The 24,793-nt window shown below is 40.8% G+C and overlaps 1 protein-coding gene across 18 annotated transcripts in view; it reads right to left on the reverse strand.

Annotated features, from left to right (window-relative positions):
• Positions 1 to 1,753: 1,753 nt before the first annotated feature.
• PLD1 (phospholipase D1) overlaps positions 1,754 to 24,793 on the reverse strand; it is a 214,146-nt gene continuing 191,106 nt past the window's right edge. For 17 of the 18 annotated variants that reach the window (XR_014077081.1, XR_014077080.1, XM_081570924.1 and 14 more), the window contains 3 exons: positions 15,833 to 15,986; positions 4,294 to 4,411; positions 1,754 to 2,306 (listed from right to left, as the gene is read on the reverse strand). Coding sequence is in view for 16 of the 18 variants with exons in the window: in XM_081570924.1 (XP_081427050.1) it covers positions 2,082 to 2,306; positions 4,294 to 4,411; positions 15,833 to 15,986 (497 nt within the window). In the remaining 2 variants the exon portion in view is untranslated. Of the gene's footprint in view, positions 2,307 to 4,293; positions 4,412 to 15,832; positions 16,008 to 24,793 lie in introns of all 18 variants that reach the window. The other variant, XM_081570932.1, reaches the window with a different exon arrangement.

Raw genomic sequence — 24,793 nt, forward strand, 5'->3', positions numbered from 1 at the left:
CTTCAACTAACAAGGGTCTCAGTTTCCTCAGCTATAAAATGGGGAAAGGTTGTATTACGTGCTTTTTTTTTTTTTTAAAGAGAAAGGGCCCTTTCAAGAGCCAGTCTTTTGACTCTTTTACATTAAAAAAAAATTTTTTTAAGAAAATATGAGAAATCCTTAGGTATTCCACATACACTCAACAGTTTAAATGCCAATCTAAACTTCATAAATAGCAAACGTCATACTTATGATGGCTATAGAATGAAGCCATTTTTTTCATCTTTGGCCGCCATAAAAGCATATTAATTTCCATTGGTGGTTACACAGTCTCACCTCATTTGTAAAACTCTCTTGTGGGTATGTAACACTGTCTCTTTCCTGCTAACTGACTTTCTGCTGTTTCACTGGCTTTATGTTCCTATTTAATCTTTTCCACTGGACTATCAGCTCTGTGAAACAGGTATGGGTCCTGACTTCTTTGGACGAGATTCTGTCCATGTAACTCATAAAGGTGTGATTATTGCACACAGTGTAAGTATGAGAAAGTGTTAGTCACTCAGTCATGTCCTACTCTTAGTGACCCTATGGACTATAGTCTGCCAGGCTCCTCTGTCCAGGGGATTCTCCAGGCAAGAATACTGGAGTGGGTTGCCATTCCCTTCTCTAGTGGATCTTCCTGACCCAGGCATCCAACCCAGATCTCCTGCATTGCAGGCAGATTCTTTACTGTCTGAGCCACCAGGGAAGCCCCATCTATACCATATTTTATGGCCTGTTGGGAACCCACATTAGTTCTTCAAGTGGTAAGAGTAGTTCTGCTTAATAAAACTAGAGCTATGGGGTATCAAAGGGTATGTTAACATCCAAAAAGGAGAAATGGATTTCCTGAACAATTCACAGATGAGGATAGTGTGAATTAATAAATAATCCTAACCTCCTTGGAACTCTAGTGGAATGTTAATGCTTATTTAATAATGCAAGAGATGGTGCATGTATTTTACAGTCAATTTTTCTTCTAGAAGGTAGCATAGCTGGAGAGCTGAATGTCAAATAAGGCTGGGCTCATACTCATTCACTTGGCATGAGTTATGAAGCCCCTGATTCTTGAAAGACAAGTTGTATTTGCTGGTTTTATTTTGAAATGTAGAAACTCCAATTTCAATCAATACGGCAGCTAAGGATGGCAGGAAATTTTACAGGACTGTAAGAAATGTTCTTTCCTTATCTGAATCTGATTCCCAACAACATGTTGGTGATTTCTGAAGGCTGTATGCTTTGTCTTTGAGTTTTATGGGTTGCTGTGTAATCAAATATCCTACACATGTTTTCAAATCTGATCCGGTAGGCCCTATCATAAGGATACATCTTGTCAATGCCTTTGGAGGTAAAGTGAAATCTCTGCTGTAATAACAAAATTTAATTCCTTCCTGTTGCTCTGTGGTGTCAAGATACATACTGTCAATATTATCAGAAGTACTTAACATGGGCTGCTGTGTAGACTAAGGTCTGTCCTGTCCTTTCAGTCACTGGAAAGGAAGAAGGACCACATCCTTGGCTGGGTGCACACCACAACTCCAGGACCATATGGGCAGAGCATCCCATGGAAACTTCAAGAATCTCAGAGCAGCATCACAACATCTTCTAGCAACAAACACTCTATCAAACAGAGCCTGTATGGATTACAAGATGAAGGCAGGTCCAGCAAACAACAGCTGCATGTGTGAGGGTCAGAGGAAATTAAGGAGGTTCAGACAACTTTTGGCAACGTAGATCACAGTTACAGATAAATTCTTGTTAGCAAAGAAAATGCACTTTGGTATACATCACGGAATTGAAATATGTGTTGAAGCTGCTGGGTATATGCTACCTAAGAACGCAGTCCCTTTTTCATAAGGAGAGGCACGAGGAATTATAAAGCCATGCCGATGTTCATTGTCCTTACATCAGTATGACTGCAGCCCTTCCAAGTCAACCCAGAGAGTTGCAATCCAAGGGGTGGATGTGTGCTCTGGGTCTGGCTTTGTCATGCCTTCAGAAAGTCAGAATGTGATATGTACTCTTCAGAGTGGAAGTCTCTGAGCTGCAAACAAGTATAACACTTAAGTCCAAACCTCCATGGGCACCATGGCTTCCTTGGTTCCAACAGAAGGCAGTAGGTTTTCTTCAGACAAGAAATAAAAGGGGAATTGCACCAAGAACCCACGGATCTTTTTCAGTTCTTCCTCAGCTCTAATGGGATCCTCCTTTGCTAATATGGGCTTGCTTATAAAGTCTCTCAGCTGAATTAAATTGTGTACTTCATCATTGGGAAGGCACCGGAACACCTGATTAAAATGCAAATAGGAAACTGAGTGATAAGTTTAAAAGAAAGCATATCCCCTTTATGGAAAATACTCATTCTGACAGACAAAACCTTTGTTTTATGAAACATATAATTAGTTTTACGTTACATCACCGACCTGATTGAAGGGTTTCTTCTTTTATTTGCTGCAGAAGAGTGCTAGATTTGCTTCCATGAAAAAAAAAACAATCATAAAGGACTTCCCTGGTGGTTCAGTGGTTGAGACTCTGAGCTTCCACGCAGGAGGCTGGAATTCCTAGCTGGAGAAGTTCTACATACCACGCAGTATGGAACAAAAAATAAATAGATCCTATATCTGATCTATGGGGGAGGGGTGCTTCCCAGGTGGCTCAGTGGTAAAGAATTGGCCTGCCAATGGTGGCGACCTGGGTTCAATCCCTGGGTGGGGAAGATCCCCTGGAGGAGGGCATGGCAACCCACTCCAGTATTCTTGCCTGGAGAATCCTATGAACAGGGGAGCCTGGTGGGCTACAGTCCATGGAGTCACAAGCTCGGACGTGACTGAGTGACTGAGCACACAAGCACGCATATCTAATCTGCATTATCCTGTGACTGACCACAGGATCATGTCAAGGTAGTGGTACGGAGATTCATGGGTGATAGCCTACTTTAAGGCTAATTTTTTTGGATAATAATCATCCCTGAATTTCACTGGAGGTTCTCTTCTAAAAGAAAAATTGTATATTTTCTCTAACTTTTTATTTTGAAAAATGTTCATGTCAGTACCTATACTTAAAGTTATCAATTATACATGTATTTTGCTAATTGAAAATAAGTATCACACATCATAACACTTCACACCTGAATATCTCAGCATGCATTTCTTAAGAATAAGGACATGTGCCTATATATCCACAATACCATTCTCACGCCTCAGAAAATCAATTTCATGTCATTTAAGACATGGTCCATATTCAGATTGATCTGATTATTTCCAAAATGTCTTCTAGAGCTGTTATTCCCCCCAATCCAGGATCCAAACTAGGCTGTGCCCTGCATTTTAAAAATACTCCACACACATGACCTATTTAATCATGGCCTTGAGTCCTCAGTATGAAATAGATCTATGTAGATAGTTGTCATGTTTCATTAGAAATATGAATTTTTGTGTTCACAGATGAACTTTCTGTGCTGAAGGAAGTCTGAAAGTCAGAAGAAGAATGCCCTCTTACCCTGTTTATGATAGACAGTCATATGATAGAGCCAATGATCTCAGCTTGAATATTTTCTGTGATAGAAAGCTAACTACTTCATGACGTAACCTGTTCCAGGGTTGGGGGACTCGTAACTCTTGCACACTCTTTGTCATCACTAATGGATGGAATGTACTAGAAGAGGCATTTGGCCTCCCTAACAGATGAAGCTGGTTTTAAAACACCTTTCCAAAATTACAATTGTCCAAATGAGGAAGTTTCTTATTATTAATAAGCTTCATCATTAGAATGGATATCATTTACTATGTGCTAACGTACTCAATACATTTAACAGATTATTTTTTATCCTCATGACCACCTCATGAATATTCCTCCCAATTTATAAGAGAGGAAAGAAAGGAAGGCTCAGAACATCAAATTACTATACACATACTCATACCACCAGCAACTGTGTGAGCTGGATTGAACCCAGGTCTGACACATTTTTTGATCCCATCTGCTTTTTCTTTTTATCACTAGACATGTACAAAGTCTGGGTAACCACCTGCTAAGGATGCTTATGATGGGATTCTGGAATCTGAGGCCAGAATGCCACTGAAGTCTCTTCTAATCCATAATCCATGGCTCTTTTTGACTCTTTTCTTAACATCTACAAAGAAGTATTTGATTATAATTTGGAGGTATGCTGTGTCTTTACACTTGTTAAGAATACTCTGTACCAATAATATGCAGAAATAATGATATACTTTTGTGACGTGATTCAATTTAAAAAGGAGGAGGATATGCGAATCTCACCTTATCATAAATTGTAGCATTTCGAGCTGCTGTTGAAACCCACACCTCCTTGAAGAATTTGTCACTCACTGGATCCTGAATGTCTTCACTGGGGCCAGGAAGATAGCCGAGGACAACCCTGAAATATAAGTGTCCTCCTGAATGAGTAACTGAGACGAAAGCACTTTGTTTTCAGGCACTGTTTCAAACAGTACCGTAATTCAGGCACTCAACCAAACAAGCCTATTTTTTTAAAAAGGAAATCAAAGGAAGCCATTAGGACTAAGTGTGTGTCCATAAGGGAAAAAGACAACGTGTACCCCAATGTTCATTGCGGCACTATTTACAATAGCTAGGATATGGAAGCAACCTAGATGTCCATCAACAGATGAATGGATAAAGAAGCAACGGTACATACATACAATGGAATATTATTCAGCCATAAAAAGGAATGCATTTGAGTCAGTTCTAATGAGGTAGATGAACCTAGAGCTTATTATACAGATTGGAGTAAATCGGAAAGAGAAAAACAAATATTGTATATTGACACATATATATGGAATCTAAAAGATGGTACTAATGATCCTATTTGCAGGGCAGCAGTGGAGACGAAGGCACAGAGAACAGATTGTGGACACAGCAGGGGAGGGAGAGAGTGGGATGAACTGAGAGTAGGGTGGGACAAATTGAGGAAATATACAAATTACTGTATGTAAAATAGATAGCCAGTGGAAATTTTCTGTATGACTCAAGGAACTCAAACCAGTGTTCTGTGACAATTTAGAGGTGTGGGAAGGGGTGGGAGGTGGGAGGGAGGTTCAAGAGGGAGACGACATATGTATACCTATGGCTGATTCATGTTGATGTATGGCAGAAATCAACACAATATTGTAAAACAATTATATTCTAGTTAAAAATAAATAAATATACAAAAAAAGACTACGTGTGTCTTTATGAAAAAAAAATCCTAAGTTGCAAAACAAAACAAAAAACCCTAAGTTGTTACAATGCTTGAAACTTTTAGCTGTTAGACAAGAAAGACCTTCATTTCATTCTGAGAGAGTCCTTGTAATTTGGCCTAGGAGGGTGAGGACCTTGGAAGATAGGACTGGTATTCAAAGAATGTGCTAGCCAATATGCTGAGCCCTTTCCAAAAATGATCTCAGTAAATCCTCAACAGCCTATGAGGAAGTAACTATTAAAAATTTTTAAAAATAATAAAAAGGGAACAACTATTATTATTTTCCTTTTACAGAAAAGGGAACTAAGGCATAGAAAGTTTAAGTAACTCTTTCAAGGTCATACAGCTTAATAAGCTGTAGATCTGGGACTCCGACCTAGACCACCCAACTCCTAAACCTGTGCTCTTAACCAAGACCCAACCTTCTTACTCCCCTTTTTTCCTTCTAACCTTCCCTCTTCCCTCCCTTGGGCCAAGAACTATGCTGAACTCTAGGGTATAGAAATGAACACGAAAGACATGGAGCCTCTCTGGGTGGAGTTAAATTTGGTGGGTAAGATCAACACCAAATAAAGAACCACCCTCAGAAGGAATTGGTTAAAATGTGGTAAATACCAGGTGTGCTTTAAGAGTATGAGATGGGAGTAGTCAGGGAGTCTTTCCTTTCCCCACCTATCATCTTTCAGGATTCAGTACAAGGTTGCCTCTAAACTTCTTATGGCTCCTCCTCCCATTTCCTACTTCTCCCGGCCAATCTTTCTTCCTTTGTCCACCACACTGTGCTTCACATATGCTTTGTTTTTGTCAGAACACCTGCAATATTCATGCACTTTTTGCTTTTAGCAGGCCCATCTCCCAGTTCTAGTGCATAAATTCTTTGAGAGAACATGATTTACTTAGTCTCATATCCCCAGAGTACCTGGCATAAAAGAAGACATGCAGTAGATTGTCTGAGTTGATCAAATATAAACAGAGGACTAGAAATAATAAGAAATTCTCAAGCAAAGCATGACAAATTTCAGAGGTCACATTTGAAAATGATGAGAGCTCTTGTACTTACATAAAGCCTGAGAGTTAAAAAGCACATCTATTTTAATGCTGTGAGGTTGATGGTGCATGATTCCCATTTTGCAAATGGGAAACAAAAGATTGGAGACATTTTATTAGCAGAGCTCGAATCTAAGCTGAGTCCAAAGCCTTTTTCTCACATGCCTGGCAGGTTCAAGGAATAAATACAAAGGCTTGTGCTACACTGGAAACAGAAGTGGAGAAATGGGTCTCAGAAGGTTTTGGCTTTTACACTGCGTGAAATTGGGACACACTGCAGGCACTGGAGCAAGGAGTGATGGACTCGGACTTACATATTAAAAAATCGGCTGCTGTGTTGAGAATAGACTGTGTGGGGTGAGGGCTGAAACATGGAGACCAGTTGGGAGTCACTGCAGTGATCTTGGTGGGAGATGATGGCGGCTTGAGCAGTGGAGAGGATGGTGGGGAGATCAGGTTTCACTGATGCAGTGGACATAGAGTGTGACAAAAATAGGCATCAGGATGACTAAAAGGGCTTTGGCCTGAGCAACTAGGTGAGGGTAGTTGCCATTAGCTGAGATAGGGAATTCTGTGGGTAGAGTCAGTTAGTGAGGGAAGACCAGGAATTCAACTTTGAACCTGTTGGGACACCTATTAAATATTCAAGTGGTGATACTAAGTAGGCAGTTGGATAAATGAATCTGGAGTTTGGGAGAGATGGTTTGGCTGGAGATACAATTTTGAGAATTGTCCACATATGTATACTCATAAAGCCATGTGATTGAGTATAGACAGAGAAGAGGACCTCAACAATAGGGGAGAGAAGGAGCAGTCAGTGAGGCTGCAGAAAAGCCAAAGGGTGAGTATCCTGGACCAACACAGTGTTAAATTCCGATGAGAACTGACCGTTGGATTTAACAAGGTGGAGATCACAATATTGTTACCCTCTTAGTATTTAAATATGTAGATTTACATCATCATTTTTAATGACTGCACAATTTCCGGTTATGTGAAAATTTATTTAACTAGCTCTTTTATTATGACCTTTTGGGTCATTTCCACTTTTCCATTATTATAAGCAAAGCTATAATGAACAAAATTTATTCATCACATATAATTGCTTTGTGAATTTCTATGATTATTTCACTCACAGAAATTTAAAAATTAAAATTCCTGGGTCAAACATTATGCAAAATTTACCTCAGGGAAGACTGTTCCAACACACATAATATTTACCATGTGTGTTCTCCCCAGCCAACTCCAATATTACCAACACCTAAAAAAGCTCAGTCAGATTATGGGGATAAAAGGGCATCTCACTTTAGTTTTAGTCTGCACTTTTTCTATCATATAAAAATTCTCTAAAAGGGAATTTCCTGGTGATCCAGTGGTTAAGATTTGGTGCTTTCACTATGAGGATCTGGGTTCAATCCCAGGTCAGGGAACTAAGATCCTACAAGCCAAGTGGTACAGCCAAAAAAAATAATAAATTAAAAAAATTATCTAAAACAAATGAATCTGGAACCTGGGTCACTATGATTCTTAGAGTTTTATAACCTCAAAATTCTACTTCTACTTCAAATTATGTCTTCCAGGTGGCACAGCGGTAAAGAATCCACCTGCCAATGCAAGAGAGGCAGGAGACATGGGTTCCATCTCTGGGTCGGGAAGATAGTCTGGAAGAGGAAATGGCAACCCACTCCAGTATTCTTGCCTGGAAAATTCCATGGACAGAGGAGCCTTGTGGGCTACAGTCCATGGGGTCGCAGAGAGCTGGACATAACTGAGCACGACCGCACACATGCAGACTATACAGGGATAACTTTCAAAAAGATCCTAAAGGATGATGTCTGCACACAGATGCTGCTGCTCCTTAAGACCCAAAGCAAAATTTAACTGTGTCAAGTTTGAAGGACAGTACAAGTTACAACAATAAACCAATTATAATAATGTCTTTGATTTGGGTTGGGTCTAACCAGCTGAAAACAGCAAAAAAGAATACTTCCATGACTTTGCTTTTAAATGAGAACAAGAGCTGAGGCAATGTGTCTGTCAAGTTATCAGTTAAGAACTTGTGAGTAGAAAAAGTATTTAAATAAACCTATAACTGTAATAAATTATTTTGCCTGTCAGTTTAATTATTAAAATTTTATATTAAAAAGTATAGTAAATATAATATGAAGTACTATGGGTATTTGAGGATTAAGGTTTCAGAGAAAATGAATTTGATTTTATGCTGATGTGAATAATGGCAATTATTGAATGTTTAATTGTTTACATTATCAGTAGGACAGTAGGAAAAGCGCAGAAAATTTTCTGTTCTTTCCACTGCTCATGTCTACCACTGTCACTGATTCTGAGTTCTACCTGTGTGGCTAATGGTTTCTGTTGAGTGATGGCTACATCTGTAAAGTCTGGATAATTTTCTAGGACTTAATGAACTGTTTGGCATGTAGTAGTGACACTGAGTGAAGTACTGTGATGGTTGAGTCTATTTAGAACTGATGTCACATTGACATGTGTCTATTTCTATTCAAAAATAAACCAGATGGGAAATGTACTGAACTTGCATTTTTTTTAAGGGGGAAAATGGCTCAACTCTAGGTCACAACGTTTATCTTTGAGAATATTTCCCAGTAAAAAGAGCTAAAATCAACATAAGGTTTTCATGGTGCTTTTTAATGTATTATTTGTGTCTGCTATTGTGGAAGAGTAAAAATGCTTGTTCAAGAATGACTGCTTCTTTAAGACAGTTTAAAAGTTGCCAGGAAAAATAAATCACCTAGGAAAAAACTTATCATGAAATGTATAGAGTCAGCAAAAAGCCAAAAGGACAACAAAAAAAATCTTTCAATTCAGTTCAGTAGCTCAATTGTGTCCAACTCTTTGTGACCCCATGGAATGCAGCACTCCAGGCCTCCCTGTCCATCACCAACTCCCAGAGTTTACTCAAACTCATGTCCATTGAGTCGGTGGTGGCATCCAACCATCTTACCCTCTGTCGACCCCTTCTCCTCCTGCCCTCATCTTTCCCAGCATCAGGGTCTTTTCACATGAGTCAGTTCTTTGCATCAGGTGGCCAAAGTATTGGAGTTTCAGCTTCAGCATCAGTCCTTCCAAAGAACACTCAGGACTGATCTCCTTTAGGATGGACTAGTTGGATCTCCTTGCAGTCCAAGGGACTCTCAAGAGTCTTCTCCAACACCACAGTTCAAAAGCATCAATTCTTCAGTGCTCAGCTTTCCTTATAGTCCAACTCTCACATCCATACCTGACTACTGGAAAAACCATAGCCTTGACTAGATGGACCTTTTTTGGCAAAGTAATGTCTCTGCTTTTTAATATGCTGTCTAGGTTGGTCATAACTTTTCTTTCAAGGAGCAAGTGTCTTTTAATTTCATGGCTGCAATCACCATCTGCAGTGATTTTGGAGCCCCCAAAAATAAAGTCTGTCATCGTTTCCTCTGTTTTCCCATCTATTTGCCATGAAGTGATGGGACCAGAGGCCATGATCCTAGTTTTCTGAATGCTGAGTTTTAAGCCAACTTTTTCACTCTCCTTTTCACTTTCATCAAGAGGCTGTTTAGTTCTTCTTTGCTTTCTGCCATAAGGGTGGTATCATCTGCATGTCTGTTCAGTTCAGTTCAGTCGCTCAGTCCTGTCCGACTCTTTGCGACCCCATGCATTGCAGCACGCCGGGCCTCCCTGTCTATCACCAACTCCCGGAATTTAACCAAACTCATGTCCATGGAGTCAGTGATGCCAACCAACCATCTCATCCTCTGTCGTCCCCTTCTCCTCCTGCCCCCAATCCTTCCCAGCATTAGGGTCTTTTCCAATGAGTCAACCCTTCACATGAGGTGCCCAAAGTATTGGAGTTTCAGCTTCAACATCAGTCCTTCCAATGAACACCCAGGATTGATCTCCTTTAGGATGGATTGGTTGGATATCCTTGCAGTCCAAGGGACTCTCAAGAGCCTTCTCCAACACCACAGTTCAAAAGCATCAATTCTGCGGCGCTCAGCTTTCTTCACCGTCCAACTCTCACATCCATACATGACCACTGGAAAAACCATAGCCTTGACTAGATGGACTTTTGTTGGCAAAGTAATGTCTCTGCTTTTAAATATGCTATCTACGTTGGCCATAACCTTCCTTCCAAGGAGTAAGTGTCTTTTAATTTCATGGCTGCAGTCACCATCAGCAGTGATTCTGGAGCCCCAAAAAATAAAGTCTGACACTGTTTCCACTGTTTCCCCATCTATTTCCCATGAAGTGATGGGACCAGATGCCATGATCTTAGTTTTCTGAATGTTGAGCTTTAAGCCAACTTTTTCACTCTCCTCTTTCACTTTCATCAAGAGGCTCTTTAGTTCTTCTTCACTTTCTGCCATAAGGGTGGTGTCATCTGCATATCTGAGGTTATTGATATTTCTCCCAGCAATCTTGATTCCAGCTTGTGTTTCTTCCAGCACAGCGTTTCTCATGATGTACTCTGCATATAAGTTAAATAAGCAGGGTGACAATATATAGCCTTGACGTGCTCTTTTTCCTATTTGGAACCAGGCTGTTGTTCCATGTCCAGTTCTAACTGTTGCTTCCTGACCTGCATACAGGTTTCTCAAGAGACAGGTCAGATGGTCTGCTATTCCCATCTCTTTCAGAATTTTCCACAGTTTATTGTGATCCACACAGTCAAAGGCTTTGGCATAGTCAATAAAGCAGAAATAGATGTTTTTCTGGAACTCTCTTGCTTTTTCGATGATCCAGTGGATATTGGCAATTTGATCTCTGGTTCCTCTGCCTTTTCTAAAACCAGCTTGAACATCTGGAAGTTCATGGTGCACGTATTGCTGAAGCCTGGCTTGAAGAGTTTTGAGCATTACTTTACTAGCGTGTGAGATGAGTGCAATTGGGCGGCAGTTTGAGCATTCTTTGGCATTGCCTTTCTTTGGGATTGGGATGAAAACTGACCTTTTCCAGTCCTGTGGCCACTGCTGAGTTTTCCAAATTTACTGGCATATCGAGTGCAGCACTTTCACAGCATCATCTTTCAGGATTTGAAATAGCTCAACTGGAATTCCATCACATACACTAGCTTTGTTCATAGTGATGCTTTCTAAGGCCCACTTGACTTCACATTCCAGGATGTCTGGCTCTAGGTGAGTGATCACACCTTTGTGATTATCTGGGTCGTGAAGATCTTTTTTGTAAAGTTCTTCTGTGTATTCTTGCCACCTCTTCTTAATATCTTCTGCTTCTGTTAGGTCCATACCATTTCTGTCCTTTATTGAGCCCATCTTTGCATGAAATGTTCCCTTGGTATCTCTAATTTTCTTGAAGAGATCTCTAGTCTTTCCCAATCTGTTGTTTTCCTCTATTTCTTTGCATTGATCGCTGAGGAAGGCTTTCTTATCTCTCCTTGCTATTCTTTGGAACTCTGCATTCAGATGGGAATATCTTTCCCTTTCTCCTTTGCTGAGGTTACTGATATTTCTCCCGGCAATCTTGATTCCAGCTTGTGCTTCATCCAGTCCAGTATTTCTCATGATGTACTCTGCGTATAAGTTAAATAAGCAGGGTGACAATATACAGCCTTGATGTACTCCTTTCCTGATTTGGAACCAGTTCTTACTGTTGCTTCTTGACCTGCATACAAATTTCTCAAGAGGCAGGTCAGGTGATCTGGTATTCCCATGTCTTTAAGAATTTTCCACAGTTTGTTGTGATCCACATAGTCAAAGGCTTTGGCATAGTCAATAAACCAGAAGTACTCCTGCTTACAATAATGAAAATCCTAAATCACTACTGAAAAATACAAGTTTTGAAGAAACTGAAGTACATACCTTGTTCTTCAGTAGGATGGCTCAATATCATAAAGACATCAACTCTTTTTATATTAATCTATACTCCAGTATTCTTGCCTAGAAAAATCCCATGAACAGAGGAGCTTGGTGAGCTACAGCCCATGGGGTCGCAAAAGAGTCAGACACAACTTAGACACTTAACAACAACAACAATAAATATCCCATAGTCATGATCAAAAAACTAATGAGAGAACTTGAATAAACAATGTTACAGTTCATGTGGAAGAATGAATAAGAGTAGCCAAGATTATCTTGGAAAAAAATACTAATTTGGGGAAGTGGTATGGTAGGAAGGAAGTAGTATTAAAGGGCACAGCTGCTGCTGCTGCTAAGTCGCTTCAGTCGTGTCTGACTCTGTTCGATCCCATAGACAGCAGCCCACTAGGCTCCGCCGTCCCTGGGATTCTCCAGGCAAGAACATTGGAGTGGGTTGCCATTGCCTTCTCCAATGCGTGAAAGTGAAAAGTGAAAGTGAAGTCACTCAGTTGTGTCCGACTCTTCAAGACCCCATGGACTGCAGCCTACCAGCCTCCTCTGTCCATGGAATTTTCCAGGCAAGAGTACTGGAGTGGGTTGCCATTGCTTTCTCCGAATGTGCACAGCTATGATAATTAAAATGATACCACACTGGCATGCAAGTCAACAGACCTTCAATAGGAAGCAGTAGAGAGTACAAATAGGTTAGGATGTATGGCAATTTGGTGCAGCATAAAGAGGCACTGCAGGCTAGAGAGGCAAACAGTACTGCAGTCGTGTAGTTCTGGATCAGCTGGTTTCTCCAGCAAAATGAGTTCGAGTCCCTACTTCCTTTCTAACGTTAAAATAATTTCCAGATACTGAATGTAAAATATAATATCAGGGACTTCTATGGTGGTCCAGTGGCTAAGACTCCACACTCCCAAGGCAGGGGACCTAGGTTCAATCCCTGGTGAGGGAACTAAATCCCACATGCCATAACTAAGAGTTCACATGCCACAGCTGAAGATGCCGTATGCAACTGAGAGCCAGTGCAGCCAAATAAATAATAAATAAGTAAATAAACATCAAAAAAATAAAAAGTAATATTAAAAAAGCACTAGAAGATAAAATATAAGGAAATAGGAAATATTTTGTCTTGGGTTGGGGAAGCTATTCTAAGCATATTTGTTAAAATGGGGAGAAAAAAGAAAAAAACTGATAGATTTGATTAATAAGAATTGAATTTTCCCCCAAATACTATACACATGATTAAAAAGCAATTGGCAAATCAGATTTGCGACAAATGGGAGAAAGAAATTAGCCTCTTGTATACTTAAATTACTTAGAAGTCATTAAAAGAAAGTGAAACATTCCAACAAAACGGACCAAGGAGGTGAATAGTCTAGACAGTTTACAAAAGAACAAGTACAAATGGGTAATGGATACATTTTTAAACTCTCAAATTGCACATTAAAAAAAAGGGGGGGGGAATTCATTTTGAAACTCAACAAATTGGCAAAGACTAAATAAAATAACAGAATTCAGAAAAGATGGGAGGAAAAAGCCCTCTAAAACATTGTTAGAGATACAATATGAAGTCAGAGGGCAAAGGAAACTACACACTTCCTTTGGCTAGAAATTCCAGGGTTAGGATTTAGTTAAGGAAACAATTGAGAAGTTGAGCAAGATGCTATCTACAACCACACCCACTTTTGTAAATCAGTGAAAAATCTGTGTGTTACTGAGGTTCTGTTAAAGAAATTATGGCATACTCATATGATGTGATACAATGCAGACATTAAATGTAATACAATGTAGCTATTAAATGTTATAGAACACAATGACATGGAAAAGTATGTGCGACATTGTTTAAATAATAAAGAACTTTGTGGAACTACAAGAACCCAATTATGTTTTAAAAAAGAAATACAACACAGTGATATTTATGTATAGAAAAAAGTGGAATGAGATACATACCATGTTAAAATTATTAGCCCTGGGTGGTGGGATTACAGATAAAATTTAATTTTCTTATTGCTTTTCTGTGTTTGCCAAATTTTCTTTGTGTGTGTGTGTGTGTTTGCCAAATTTTCTATAATGAAAATATGTTGAAATCAGAACTCTCTGCCTCTATAATTATTATACATTTAGAAATTTATAAAAAAGCCCACACTTTTAAAGAGAATACTTAAGTTCTCATGGAACTGAAAAGGTATGACATTTATTTCTCGTTTACAGGAGGAAATATTTGTTTCCCTATATAACCTGCAGTAGGCAATCAATGGGTTGATTAACAGGGTACTAATTTTAAACTCTCCTCTCTAAACAAAACAAACTGACATTAGAAGCTAATTGAAATAATAATCAGAAAAAAAATCTTACTGGCAAAACAATTAGTAACAAATGTGAATAAAAACAGAGGTCTGACAAATTTTGAGGGATGAATTTGCTGAATTCCTGGGGCAGAGGGAGCAGAATGAACTGAAGCTTGGTTCTCAAAAGCCAGAGTCTGGAGTGAGTAGGAGGGAAGTGCTGGTTGTGTGCCTGTCTGCCAGCGAGCCAGCTTCCAGAAGCGACTGTTAACTTGGGAAAGGTGAAAACAACAGCACTGCAACAGGATGTGTGCAGTGCCTTTCATCAAAAAGCTTAAAATACCACCTTTAACTGGGGGCACTTGTCTCTATCTCACTGTAGAGACCACCCTGAAATCCCATCCTGGCCAATATAGTGCTCTGTGTGTGTTTTAGTCACTCAGTCATGTCCAACTCTGTGTGACCCCATGGACTGTAGCCCCCCAGACTCTTCTGTCCATGGGATTCTCCAGGCAAGAATACTGGAGTGGGTTGTCATTCCTTCTCCAAGGGATCTTCCTGACCCAGGGGTCAAACCGGGGTCTCCTGCATTGGAGGCAGATTCTAGAATCATACAATTGTGGACTTCCTGAAAAAGCTTACAGGTGGGAGGGTGGCTGGGGTGTTCCATAGATGGTGGGAGCTCAGTGTGTCTGCAGTGACTGGGGAAGAGGGAGAAGAGATAAGAAGCCATTCGGAAAAAAAAAAGAAGCCACTGTGGAGGGAACAGAGAAGTGACAGGATCTGAATTAGGTTCTCGAAGGATCGCTCTGTCCACTGAGACTGGAATACAGGGGTTGGGATGGGGCCAGTTAGAGCCCAGGCCCAGGAAAGTTCTGAGTAACACTTAGTTGAATGAAGGACTCATTTAGGGCCACACAATCCTTGGTTCTCAGCCCAGTGCTCTCTCTGCGGGACCACAGATTTGTTTAAAACTCACATCTTCCTGTAGAAGATCAGGAACTTCTGTGTCTGGAGTCATCTCAAATCTGAGAACTGAAGTTTCCACATTTACATTTAACACCAGTAATCTCTAGCATTCTCCTTTAGTGATTTTAAAAATCATACCCTTGTATCACTGGAACCATTTCAATTTCTAAAAATGGACTCACTATAAAAAACTTAAATAGACACTAGGTGGCTTGACTTGGTCCTAAATCTATTAATAGATTTAAAATGCTAGTTTTTCTTTTTTTTACACACAAAAATAATAAAAGCTATTAAAATAGGAAATGTTTGTGCCCCACACAAAGCCATTTTGCACCACATCCTGTGTTCTGGGGACACTGTTTTGAAAAAAGAAGAGCCTGGAGATGGCAGGTGTGCTGAGAGTTAAGAAGCTGGGCTGGGTCGCAGTGCCTACTGTAGAGGGACACCCAGCTTCAGAGACTCACCGAAAGCACTGAAGCCGAAGTCCTTGGGCAAATCGACCAGCTTGGTACTCTTTTCCATCCATTACTGAAGGGACTGTCTCCGTGTCCTGCACAATGACAGCCATTTCACTGTCTCGTTTTCCCAGCATGCTTCGGTCATTTATGTTGGCAGAACCTATAAGGAGAAACAGTGCAACTGAACGATTTTCTTGTCAAAGTGGACACTCACTTGTCCTCCAGACTTGATTCTTCCTTGCTAAATAAACCCTCATTTTGTTTGGTTATCAAGAGGTATGGTGCTCTAGGGAAGCAGTGACCTCCCTAATCCAGGGGTGAATCTTGATCAGTCTAAGTCAGCCATGGTCATGACATTATTTCTGTCAGTGACTGCTTAGAAATGGACACTTGTCATGATTCTAGCCATTGTAACATGAAGGCAAATCTGCCAGGGGCTTCTGAGAAAGTTTTCTACTTCTTATTAACAGACACAAGAACAGGATGTCTCTTCCAGTCTTTGGATACTCTGGCTTGAAGGGTTGTATGAAAACATAATTCTAGGAGCTGTAGCAGCTATTTTGTAACCAAGAGGGCAAACAGATAAGTTAAAGACAGCAGAGCAGGAAGAAGAAAGACTCTGGGTCTTTAAGTCACTGAACTAGCCAACTCTAGAACTTCTTACCTTCTTACCTTATCTTTCCTATTGTTTCACATACCTCTAGCTGAATTTTCTATCTTGTGGCTCAAGGGATTCTAACTGATACAATCATTAAGCACACAAAGAAACAAGAATGCTTACCAGTTCAGTTCAGTTAACTTTTATACTTAATAATTAAATTCTGTAGACTTTAACTCATGGTCATATAATTATAAATGTCAAAACCCAAGAAGATCTTCACAGCAATATAATCCACTCTCAAATACAGACTATCATTAGTGGCTCTGAGTTTCCATTCTCTTGCCTCACTTGAGAGGCACACCAATGGCTTCTGTATCAACTTCTCTCCATTCTATTTTTAAATCCAAATGAGCTGAGAATGTCAACTTTCACATGTATTTGAATATTAGTTCAATGTGTATCTTCTGCGTTCCTCTGTCATGTATTGTTACTTTTTCTGCATTAACTATTGTGGATCCACACTTTTGAATCCTTGAGGTATTCTACAAATTATGGAAGGGCCTGGCTGATTCTCTTTTCCCTTCTTGCCCCTCTTGCCCTAGTCCCGCACTCCACTGCTTCTGCAGACTCAGAGCAGAAGGGTCAGGTTGAACAGGAGCTTGGGGCTACCCTCTGTGATGGGGGCCATCAGGGTGGAAGGTTTTAGCAGCTCTGCCCCAAGCCCAAATGGCGGGATGCTGAACATGAGAGGAAGCTGGCTCCTCCTAAACAGACTTCACTGCCATTTGCCACAATATTGCATGCGTGCATGTGTGCTAAGCCACTTCAGTTGTGACTTTGTGACCCCATGGACTGTAGCTCACCAGGCTCCTCTGTCCACGAAATTCTCTAGGGAAGAATACTGGAGTGGCTTGCTGTGCCCTCCTTCAGGGATCTTCTCAACCCAGGGATTGAACCCATGTCTTTAATGTCTCCTGAACTGGCAGAAGGGTTCTTTGCCACTAGTGCTACCTGGGAAGCCCTTGCCACAATATTGTCACATAATTAATACACAAATCTATGATAACTGTGGATATGAATGGTGCCCCACAGGGACTCTGGGTGACAGAGAAAGGATGGAACACCTCACAGAAAGTTGGGAGCACTACTAGGGTGCTGTAAGTTGAGCCCCACCTTTGAAAAATGTTGTTTTGTTAGTGACAAATCAACTTTTACACATATACTTACATTTTAATCACACTATAAAATTTGCCTCCTCTATTGCAGACAAATCACACTATAAAATTTGTCTTTGGGCTTGACATTTGGCCCAGCATTAATTTGGGCAAAGTCATTTAATCTTTCTCAGCTTTAATTTAATCTTTTATAAGTCAAGATCATAATATAGACCTTGTCGGGTTGTTGTGAGAATTAAATAAGACCACGTGAAAGCACTTACTGATCTATAAACTGCTCTACAAATTCTAGTTATTATTGGCATTATTATCAGATACTTGTTACCTCGATAATATCTGCACTAGAGAACCTGCCTCAGGAGGGGGAGATTTGCTAGCACGTAGCATTTGTAGCAAAGAAGCCTCCTCTCTGCGTGAACTGCCCCCCTACCCAGGTGTGTGAACTGTCAGCGGTGAGGAGTAAGGGCCCCCTAGTGCTGCTTTGGGGCTTACCAGGTAGCTCAGTGGTAAAGTATCCGCCTGCCAAGCAGGAGACACTGGTTCGGTCCCTGGGTTGGGAAGATCCCCTGGAGTAGGAAATGGCAACCCATTCCACTATTTTTGTCTGGAAAATTCCATGGAAGAAGAGCCTGGCGGGCTATACAGTCCATGGGGTCTCAAAGGGGCAGACAGCCAACTGAGCAGTGCTGGGACGTAACTACCACATGTGCCCAGCAGAGGCCGCTATCAGGCCGGGGCTGCTGAAACGGGAAGCCATCATTGGTCTTCACTGTCTGGCAGCCTGAACACATGAGCCCTCTGGAAAGCCTCCTACACACCCAGGCGTGCGCGCGCGCGCGCGCACACACACACATACACACACACAGGTCCCCCTAGACTCCTTCCCAGCACTGTGGGCCCCACACTCGCCAGTAGAGGAATGCATTCCTGGCATTCTGAACTAGAATTCTTAGAGGGTATGTTTTCTTGTACTTCCAGGGTCCATCAAGAGTTTCCCAGGGCACTCACTCTCGAACACACTGGATAAGTGAGTTGTGCTTATCAATAAAGGACAAAAATGGTAGGGACCTAACAGAAGCAGAAGACATTAAGAAGAGGTGGCAAGAATACACAGAAGAACTGTACAAAAAAGATCTTCACGACCCAGATAATCACAATGGTGTGATCACTCACCTAGAGTCAGACATCCTAGAATGTGAAGTCAAGTGGGCCTTAGGAAGCATCACTACGAACAAAGCTAGTGGAGGTGATGGAGTTCCAGTTGAGCTATTTCAAATCTGGAAAGATGATGCTGTGAAAGTGCTGCACTCAATATGCCAGAAAATCTGGAAAACTCAGCACTGGCCACAGGACTGGAAAAGGTGAGTTCTCGTTCCAATCCCAAAGAAAGGCAATGCCAAAGAATGCTCAAACCACCGCACACACACTTATCTCATAGTAAAGTAATGCTTAAAATTCTCCAAGCCAGGCTTTAACAATATGTGAACTGTGAAATTCCAGATGTTCAAGCTGGTTTTAGAAAAGGCAGAGGAACCAGAGATCAAATTTCCAACATCCGCTGGATCATCGAAAAAGCAAGAGAGTTCCAGAAAAACATCTATTTCTGCTTTATTGACTATGCCAAAGCCTTTGACTGTGTGGATCACAATAAACTGTGGAAAATTCTGAAAGAGATGGGAATACCAGACCACCTGACCTGCCTCTTGAGAAACCTGTACGCAGATCAGGAAGCGACAATTAAAACTGGACATGGAACAACAGGCTGGTTCCAAATAGGAAAAGGAGTACGTCAAGACTGTATATTGTCACCCTGCTTATTTAAGTTGGAGAAGGCAATGACAACCCACTCCAGTACTCTTGCCTGGAGAGTCCCAGGGACGGGGGAGCCTGGTGGGCCGCCATCTATGGGGTCGCACAGAGTCGGACATGACTGAAGCAACTTAGCAGCAGCAGCAGCTTATTTAACTTATATGCAGAGTACATCATGAGAAACGCTGGGCTGGAGGAAGCACAAGCTGGAATCAAGATTGCTGGGAGAAATATCAATAACTTCAGATATGCAGATGACACTACCCTTATGGCAGAAAGTGAAGAAGAACTAAACTAAAGAGCCTCTTGATGAAAATGAAAGAGGAGAGTGAAAAAGTTGGCTTAAAGCTCAACATTCAGAAAACTAAGATCATGGCATCTGGTCCCATCAGTTCATGGCAAATAGATGGGGAAACAGTGGAAACAGTGGCAGACTTTATTTTTCTGGGCTCCAAAATCACTGCTGATGGTGACTGCAGACATGAAATTAAAAGACACTTACTCCTTGGAGGGAACGTTATGACCAACCTAGACAGCATATTAAAAAGCAGAGACATTACTTTGCCAAAAAAGGTCCATCTAGTCAAGGCTATGGTTTTTCCAGTAGTCATGTATGGATGTGAGAGTTGGACTATAAGGAAAGCTGTGCGCCGAAGAATTGATGCTTTTGAACTGTGGTGTTGGACAAGACTCCTGAGAGTCCCTTGGACTGCAAGGAGATCCAACCAGTTCATCCTAAAGGAAATCAGTCCTGGGTGTTCATTGGAAGGACTGATGTTGAAGCTGAAACTCCAATACTTTGGCCACCTGAGGTGAAGAGCTGACTCATTGGAAAAGACCCTGATGCCGGGAAAGATTGAGGGCAGCAGGAGAAGGGGACGACAGAGGATGAGATGGTTGGATGGCATCACCGACTCAATGGACATGGGTTTGGGTGGACTCCAGGAGTTGGTGATGGACAGGGAGGCCTGGCATGCTGCGGTTCATGGGGTCGCAAAGAGTTGGACATGACTGAGCGACTGAACTGAACTGAACTGTGCCTATGCTCAGTCATGTCTGACTCTTTGTCACCCTTTGAGCTGTAGCCCACCAGCCTGCTCTGACCATGGAATCTCCTAGGCAAGAATACTGGAATCCCTCCTTCAGGGGATCTTCCAGACTGAGGGATTGAACCTGCGTCTTCTGTGTTTCCTGCACTGTAGGCAGATTCTTTACTCACTGAGCCATCAGGGAAGCCAGGATAAGTGAGTTGGCTACTACTTACTAGGAATGTGAAGAAAGGGAAGAGAAAACTTCAGATGAGTTTAATAAATGAGATACTAAAAATGAGATGTTGATGGATGTAAATATTATTTCCCTTTTTGTTGTTAAACATTCCCATATTCTGAAAATGAAATTCATAACAGCAGGTTATAGTATTAACCCATTTCTATAGAAAATATGAGGAAGAAGAGTGGGCAAGGATTCTAGGAAGATACACACTGAAGGGTTAAGGGTGGTGAGTGCTTTCTGGCAAAGGGAAGGAGACAATAAGGGGAATTTTGACCTTTTACTCTATATGAGTCCTTAGAGTTTGAATTGTTTTCAACAAATGTACTCTGTATTTTTATGGTGACTGCAATCCCTTGGTTTATTAGGACATTGTCTTGATAATTTAAAACCACTTAATTTTTGGAAAATGACCTTTTCTAAGCCTGTTATTAGGAACTTTTTAAATACTGTGAAATATAGCAAAATAGAAAAGAGTATATGAAAACTTATAAGTACAACTTAGGTAATGACTTTAGAAAATCACCAAATTTATTACCCAAGCTGAAAAACAGAACATTACCACATTCCAGAAGTCCTCAGCTATCTTCCCATGGAAGTCCTTCCCTTCCCAGGAGAGAAACTTTGTATAGACTTTTGTGTTCATCATGCTCGGATGATGTTTTTCTGAACAAACAAGTTTACTTTGGGCTTATTTTTAATTTGTGTAAATAGAACCATATAGTAGATAATCTTTGGAGACTGGTTTCTTTCATTCAATATCATATCTTTGGGATTTATCTTATACATATCGTAATGCATTATTTTCCTTAAATGAGCACCCACAAACCTATTTATTCATTTTACTGTTGATGGATGTTTGGATTGTTTCCAGAGTTTTGCTATATTACACAATTATGTTCTACATAGTTGTGTATATGTTTCCTGATGTACACATGTGGGAGTTTCGTGGGGCTCTGCACACAAGAGTGGCGTCCCTGGTGTTTCTTAGTATTACCAGCACTTGGACTGTCCAGTTTTTGATTTTTGCCAATTGGTATTTTGAAAACCTGTTCTTTTCCTCATTACTATATTAATGGGGATGAACATCTCTCATATATTATGGGACTCAGGTATGTACTTTTTGGGAGTGCTCCTATACAATTCTTCTGCCCACTTTTCTTTGGATATTATCTTTCCTTGTTGATTTAGTTCTTTATACATTTTGAATGGGCTTCCCTGGTGGCTCAGAAGGTAAAGAATCTGCCTGCAATGCAGGAGACCTGGGTTTGATCCCTGGGTTGGGAGATCCCCTGGAGGAGGGCAAGGCAACACATTCCAGTATTCTTGCCTGGAGAATCCCCATGGACAGAGGAGCCTGGCCAGCTACAGTCTATGGGGTCACAAAGAGTATTAAGTGTGTTGCAAATACTCTTTTTTTCAGTTTGTGGTTTATCTTTTTATTTTATTTATATAGAACATCTTGATGAATAAAGTTCTGAATTTTAATGCAGTTAGATTTATCTATCATTTCCTTTGTGATTTTGCTTTTTTTTTAATGTCTTGTTTAAGAAATTGTTAATTCTCCTGTGATAGAATAATGACCCCTAGAGATGACTATGTCCTAATACCCAAAGTTGGTATGTTATATTACATGGTAAAGGGGAATTACAGCTGCAGATGGAATTAATAGATGGTGCTAATCAGCTGACCATAAAAATAAGGACATTATCCTAGATTATCTAGGTGTTCAATATAATCACAAGAGTCTTTAAAAGTAAAGGGAATTCAGAGAGAGATGTGGTTACAAAAGAATGGGTTGATACTTTGAGGACTTTCAGAGAGATGTAACATTGCTGCCTTCAAAGACAGAAGAAAGGGACCATGAACCAAGGAATGAGGGCGGCCACTCAAAGCTGGAAAAGGCAAGGAAATGGATTCTCCTTTGTGCTAAATTGCTTCAGTTGTGTCCTACTCTTTGTGACCCCATGGACTGTAGCCCACCAGGCTCCTCTGTCCATGAGATTCTCCAAGCAAGAATACTGGAGTGGGTTGCAATGCAGGGATCAAACATCTCTTGCATTGGCAGGCAGGTTCTTTACACTAGCTCCATCTGGGAGGCTTCTAGAAGGAACACAGCCCTGTTGACATCTTGATTTTAGCCCAGTGAGATCCATGTTGGACTTCTAACCTACATAACTTTTAGATAATAATTTTGTGCTGTTTCAAGTCACTAAGTTTGTGGTCATTTGCCACAGCAGTAATAGACAACTAATACATCAACTCTACCCTATTTAAGCCTATGTGTTTTAATTAATTCACTTATTTATTTTTGGCTGCACCATGTGACATGTGGGATCTTAGTTCTCCGACTAGGATCAAGCCCATACCCACTGCATTGGAAGCTCAGGGTCTTAACCCCTGGACCACCAGGGAAGTCCTTAGTGGGCTCCTCAGGACTTTCTAACTGCTGTGTTCCCTGTGCCTCCAGTTCAGGAGTTTTCAGCTTGGCTGCACAGGAGCATCATCTAGGAAGGTTTCAAAAGATAATGGTGCCAAAACAAAAACGGAAAGCAAAAAAGCCTTACACCTGGGCCCTAAACCAGACCAATTAATCACAATTTCTGGAAGTAGGAACCAGGCATTATTAGTATTTTCTCCTAATATCACTCCATTCTTTTATCAATTAACCCAACTTTTTTTCTGGAGGTGGGGGGAGAGGATCTATTTGAAAGTAAACTGCAGACATGAATAAACTTTCCCCTAAATGACAGTTCCATTTATCTGAACTCAAACCCATCTGTGTTCAAAATTGTTCTGTGGTGACAATGAAAACATCTCATTAACTGAGTGGAGATAGGAAGACTCCTATCAGAGTGATGGAAATATCCTGTATCTTGTTCTGGGTGGTAGTTACATAAATGTAAACATACGTGAATATTCATTAAGTGTACACTGAAGTTTTGTGCCATTTACTATATATAATACATTAATTAAAAAAGAATAGTCCATGAAAAACAAAAAAAAGCCACTAGGCAATCCTAAGGCAGTCAGGGTTGAGACCCATGGGACTCGCTCTTTACCGGGGTAGCCTTTCAACTACACTTATCTTGAGCCTGCCTTTAAGCACCGAGATCCATTTCGTGCATGTAGTTTCCCACCTGTCACCCTTGCTGACTGCCTCTCAGCACCAGTTCATCAGTATCCATCCCACTGTTTCTGGTGTTTGGTGAAAAGAATACCTGCCTCCCCCATAGCCCATGAGGTGGGTGGGCAGTGGCACTGTGTGATCATGTTTTGTGTCTCCCTACTGTGTTTTGCAGTGGATTACATGTGTGCATGCTAAGTCACTTCGGTCGTGTCCAACTCTTTGTGACCCAGTGCATAGTAGCCTGCCAGGCTCCTCTGTCCGTGGGATTCTCCAGGTAAGAATACTGGAGTGTGTTGCCATGCCCTCCTCCAGGGGATCTTCCGACCCAGGGATCGAACCAACATCTCTTATGTCTCCTGCATTGGCAGGCAGGTTCTTCACCACTAGTGCTACCTGGGAAGCCCATGCAGTAAATTAGTGAAACCAAAAAAAGAAAAAAAAAATCATTTCATTTAGTTAACAAGATAGACTTAAATTCTACTTAAAGATAGCCTTGTTTTATTTAGGAAAGAAAATAACTGTTAGTTCGGTTACATGCCATTAAATTAAATTAGAAAACTGGACTTGGTCACAGATTTTAGAACCAACAGGGCCACCGGGGGTAAGACATAATTAAAGCTATACATAAAAGAGATCTCAGTGTGAGAAACCAAGTATTTCCTTGTGAAGAAAAAACGAGGATAAGCCATTTAGTCATTTTTCTTATGATAGATTACTCAGTGATTCTGGCGTAAGTCTGCCATGTTAGAAAATTTAATCACAGGTTACTTTAACTTCTTTTAAGGTCTTAATGACTTAACACCTGTAAAATATCCTCAGCCTAATTTCTCAAGTTCCTCTTTGAGAATTTTAAACATTGTTCTCTGTGTTATGAACTCAAACAGGCCAAATGTCTGAGAGCAGCAACAACAAGCCTGTTTCTTCCAGAGTTCCCACAGAGGTGAAAAGAACAAAAGTATACACGGATTTTTCCATGGATTTTC

The sequence above is a fragment of the Giraffa tippelskirchi genome, chromosome 2 (assembly GCF_054371585.1).
Source record: "Giraffa tippelskirchi isolate mGirTip1 chromosome 2, T2T-mGirTip1v1.2.pri, whole genome shotgun sequence".
NCBI lineage: Eukaryota > Metazoa > Chordata > Mammalia > Artiodactyla > Giraffidae > Giraffa > Giraffa tippelskirchi.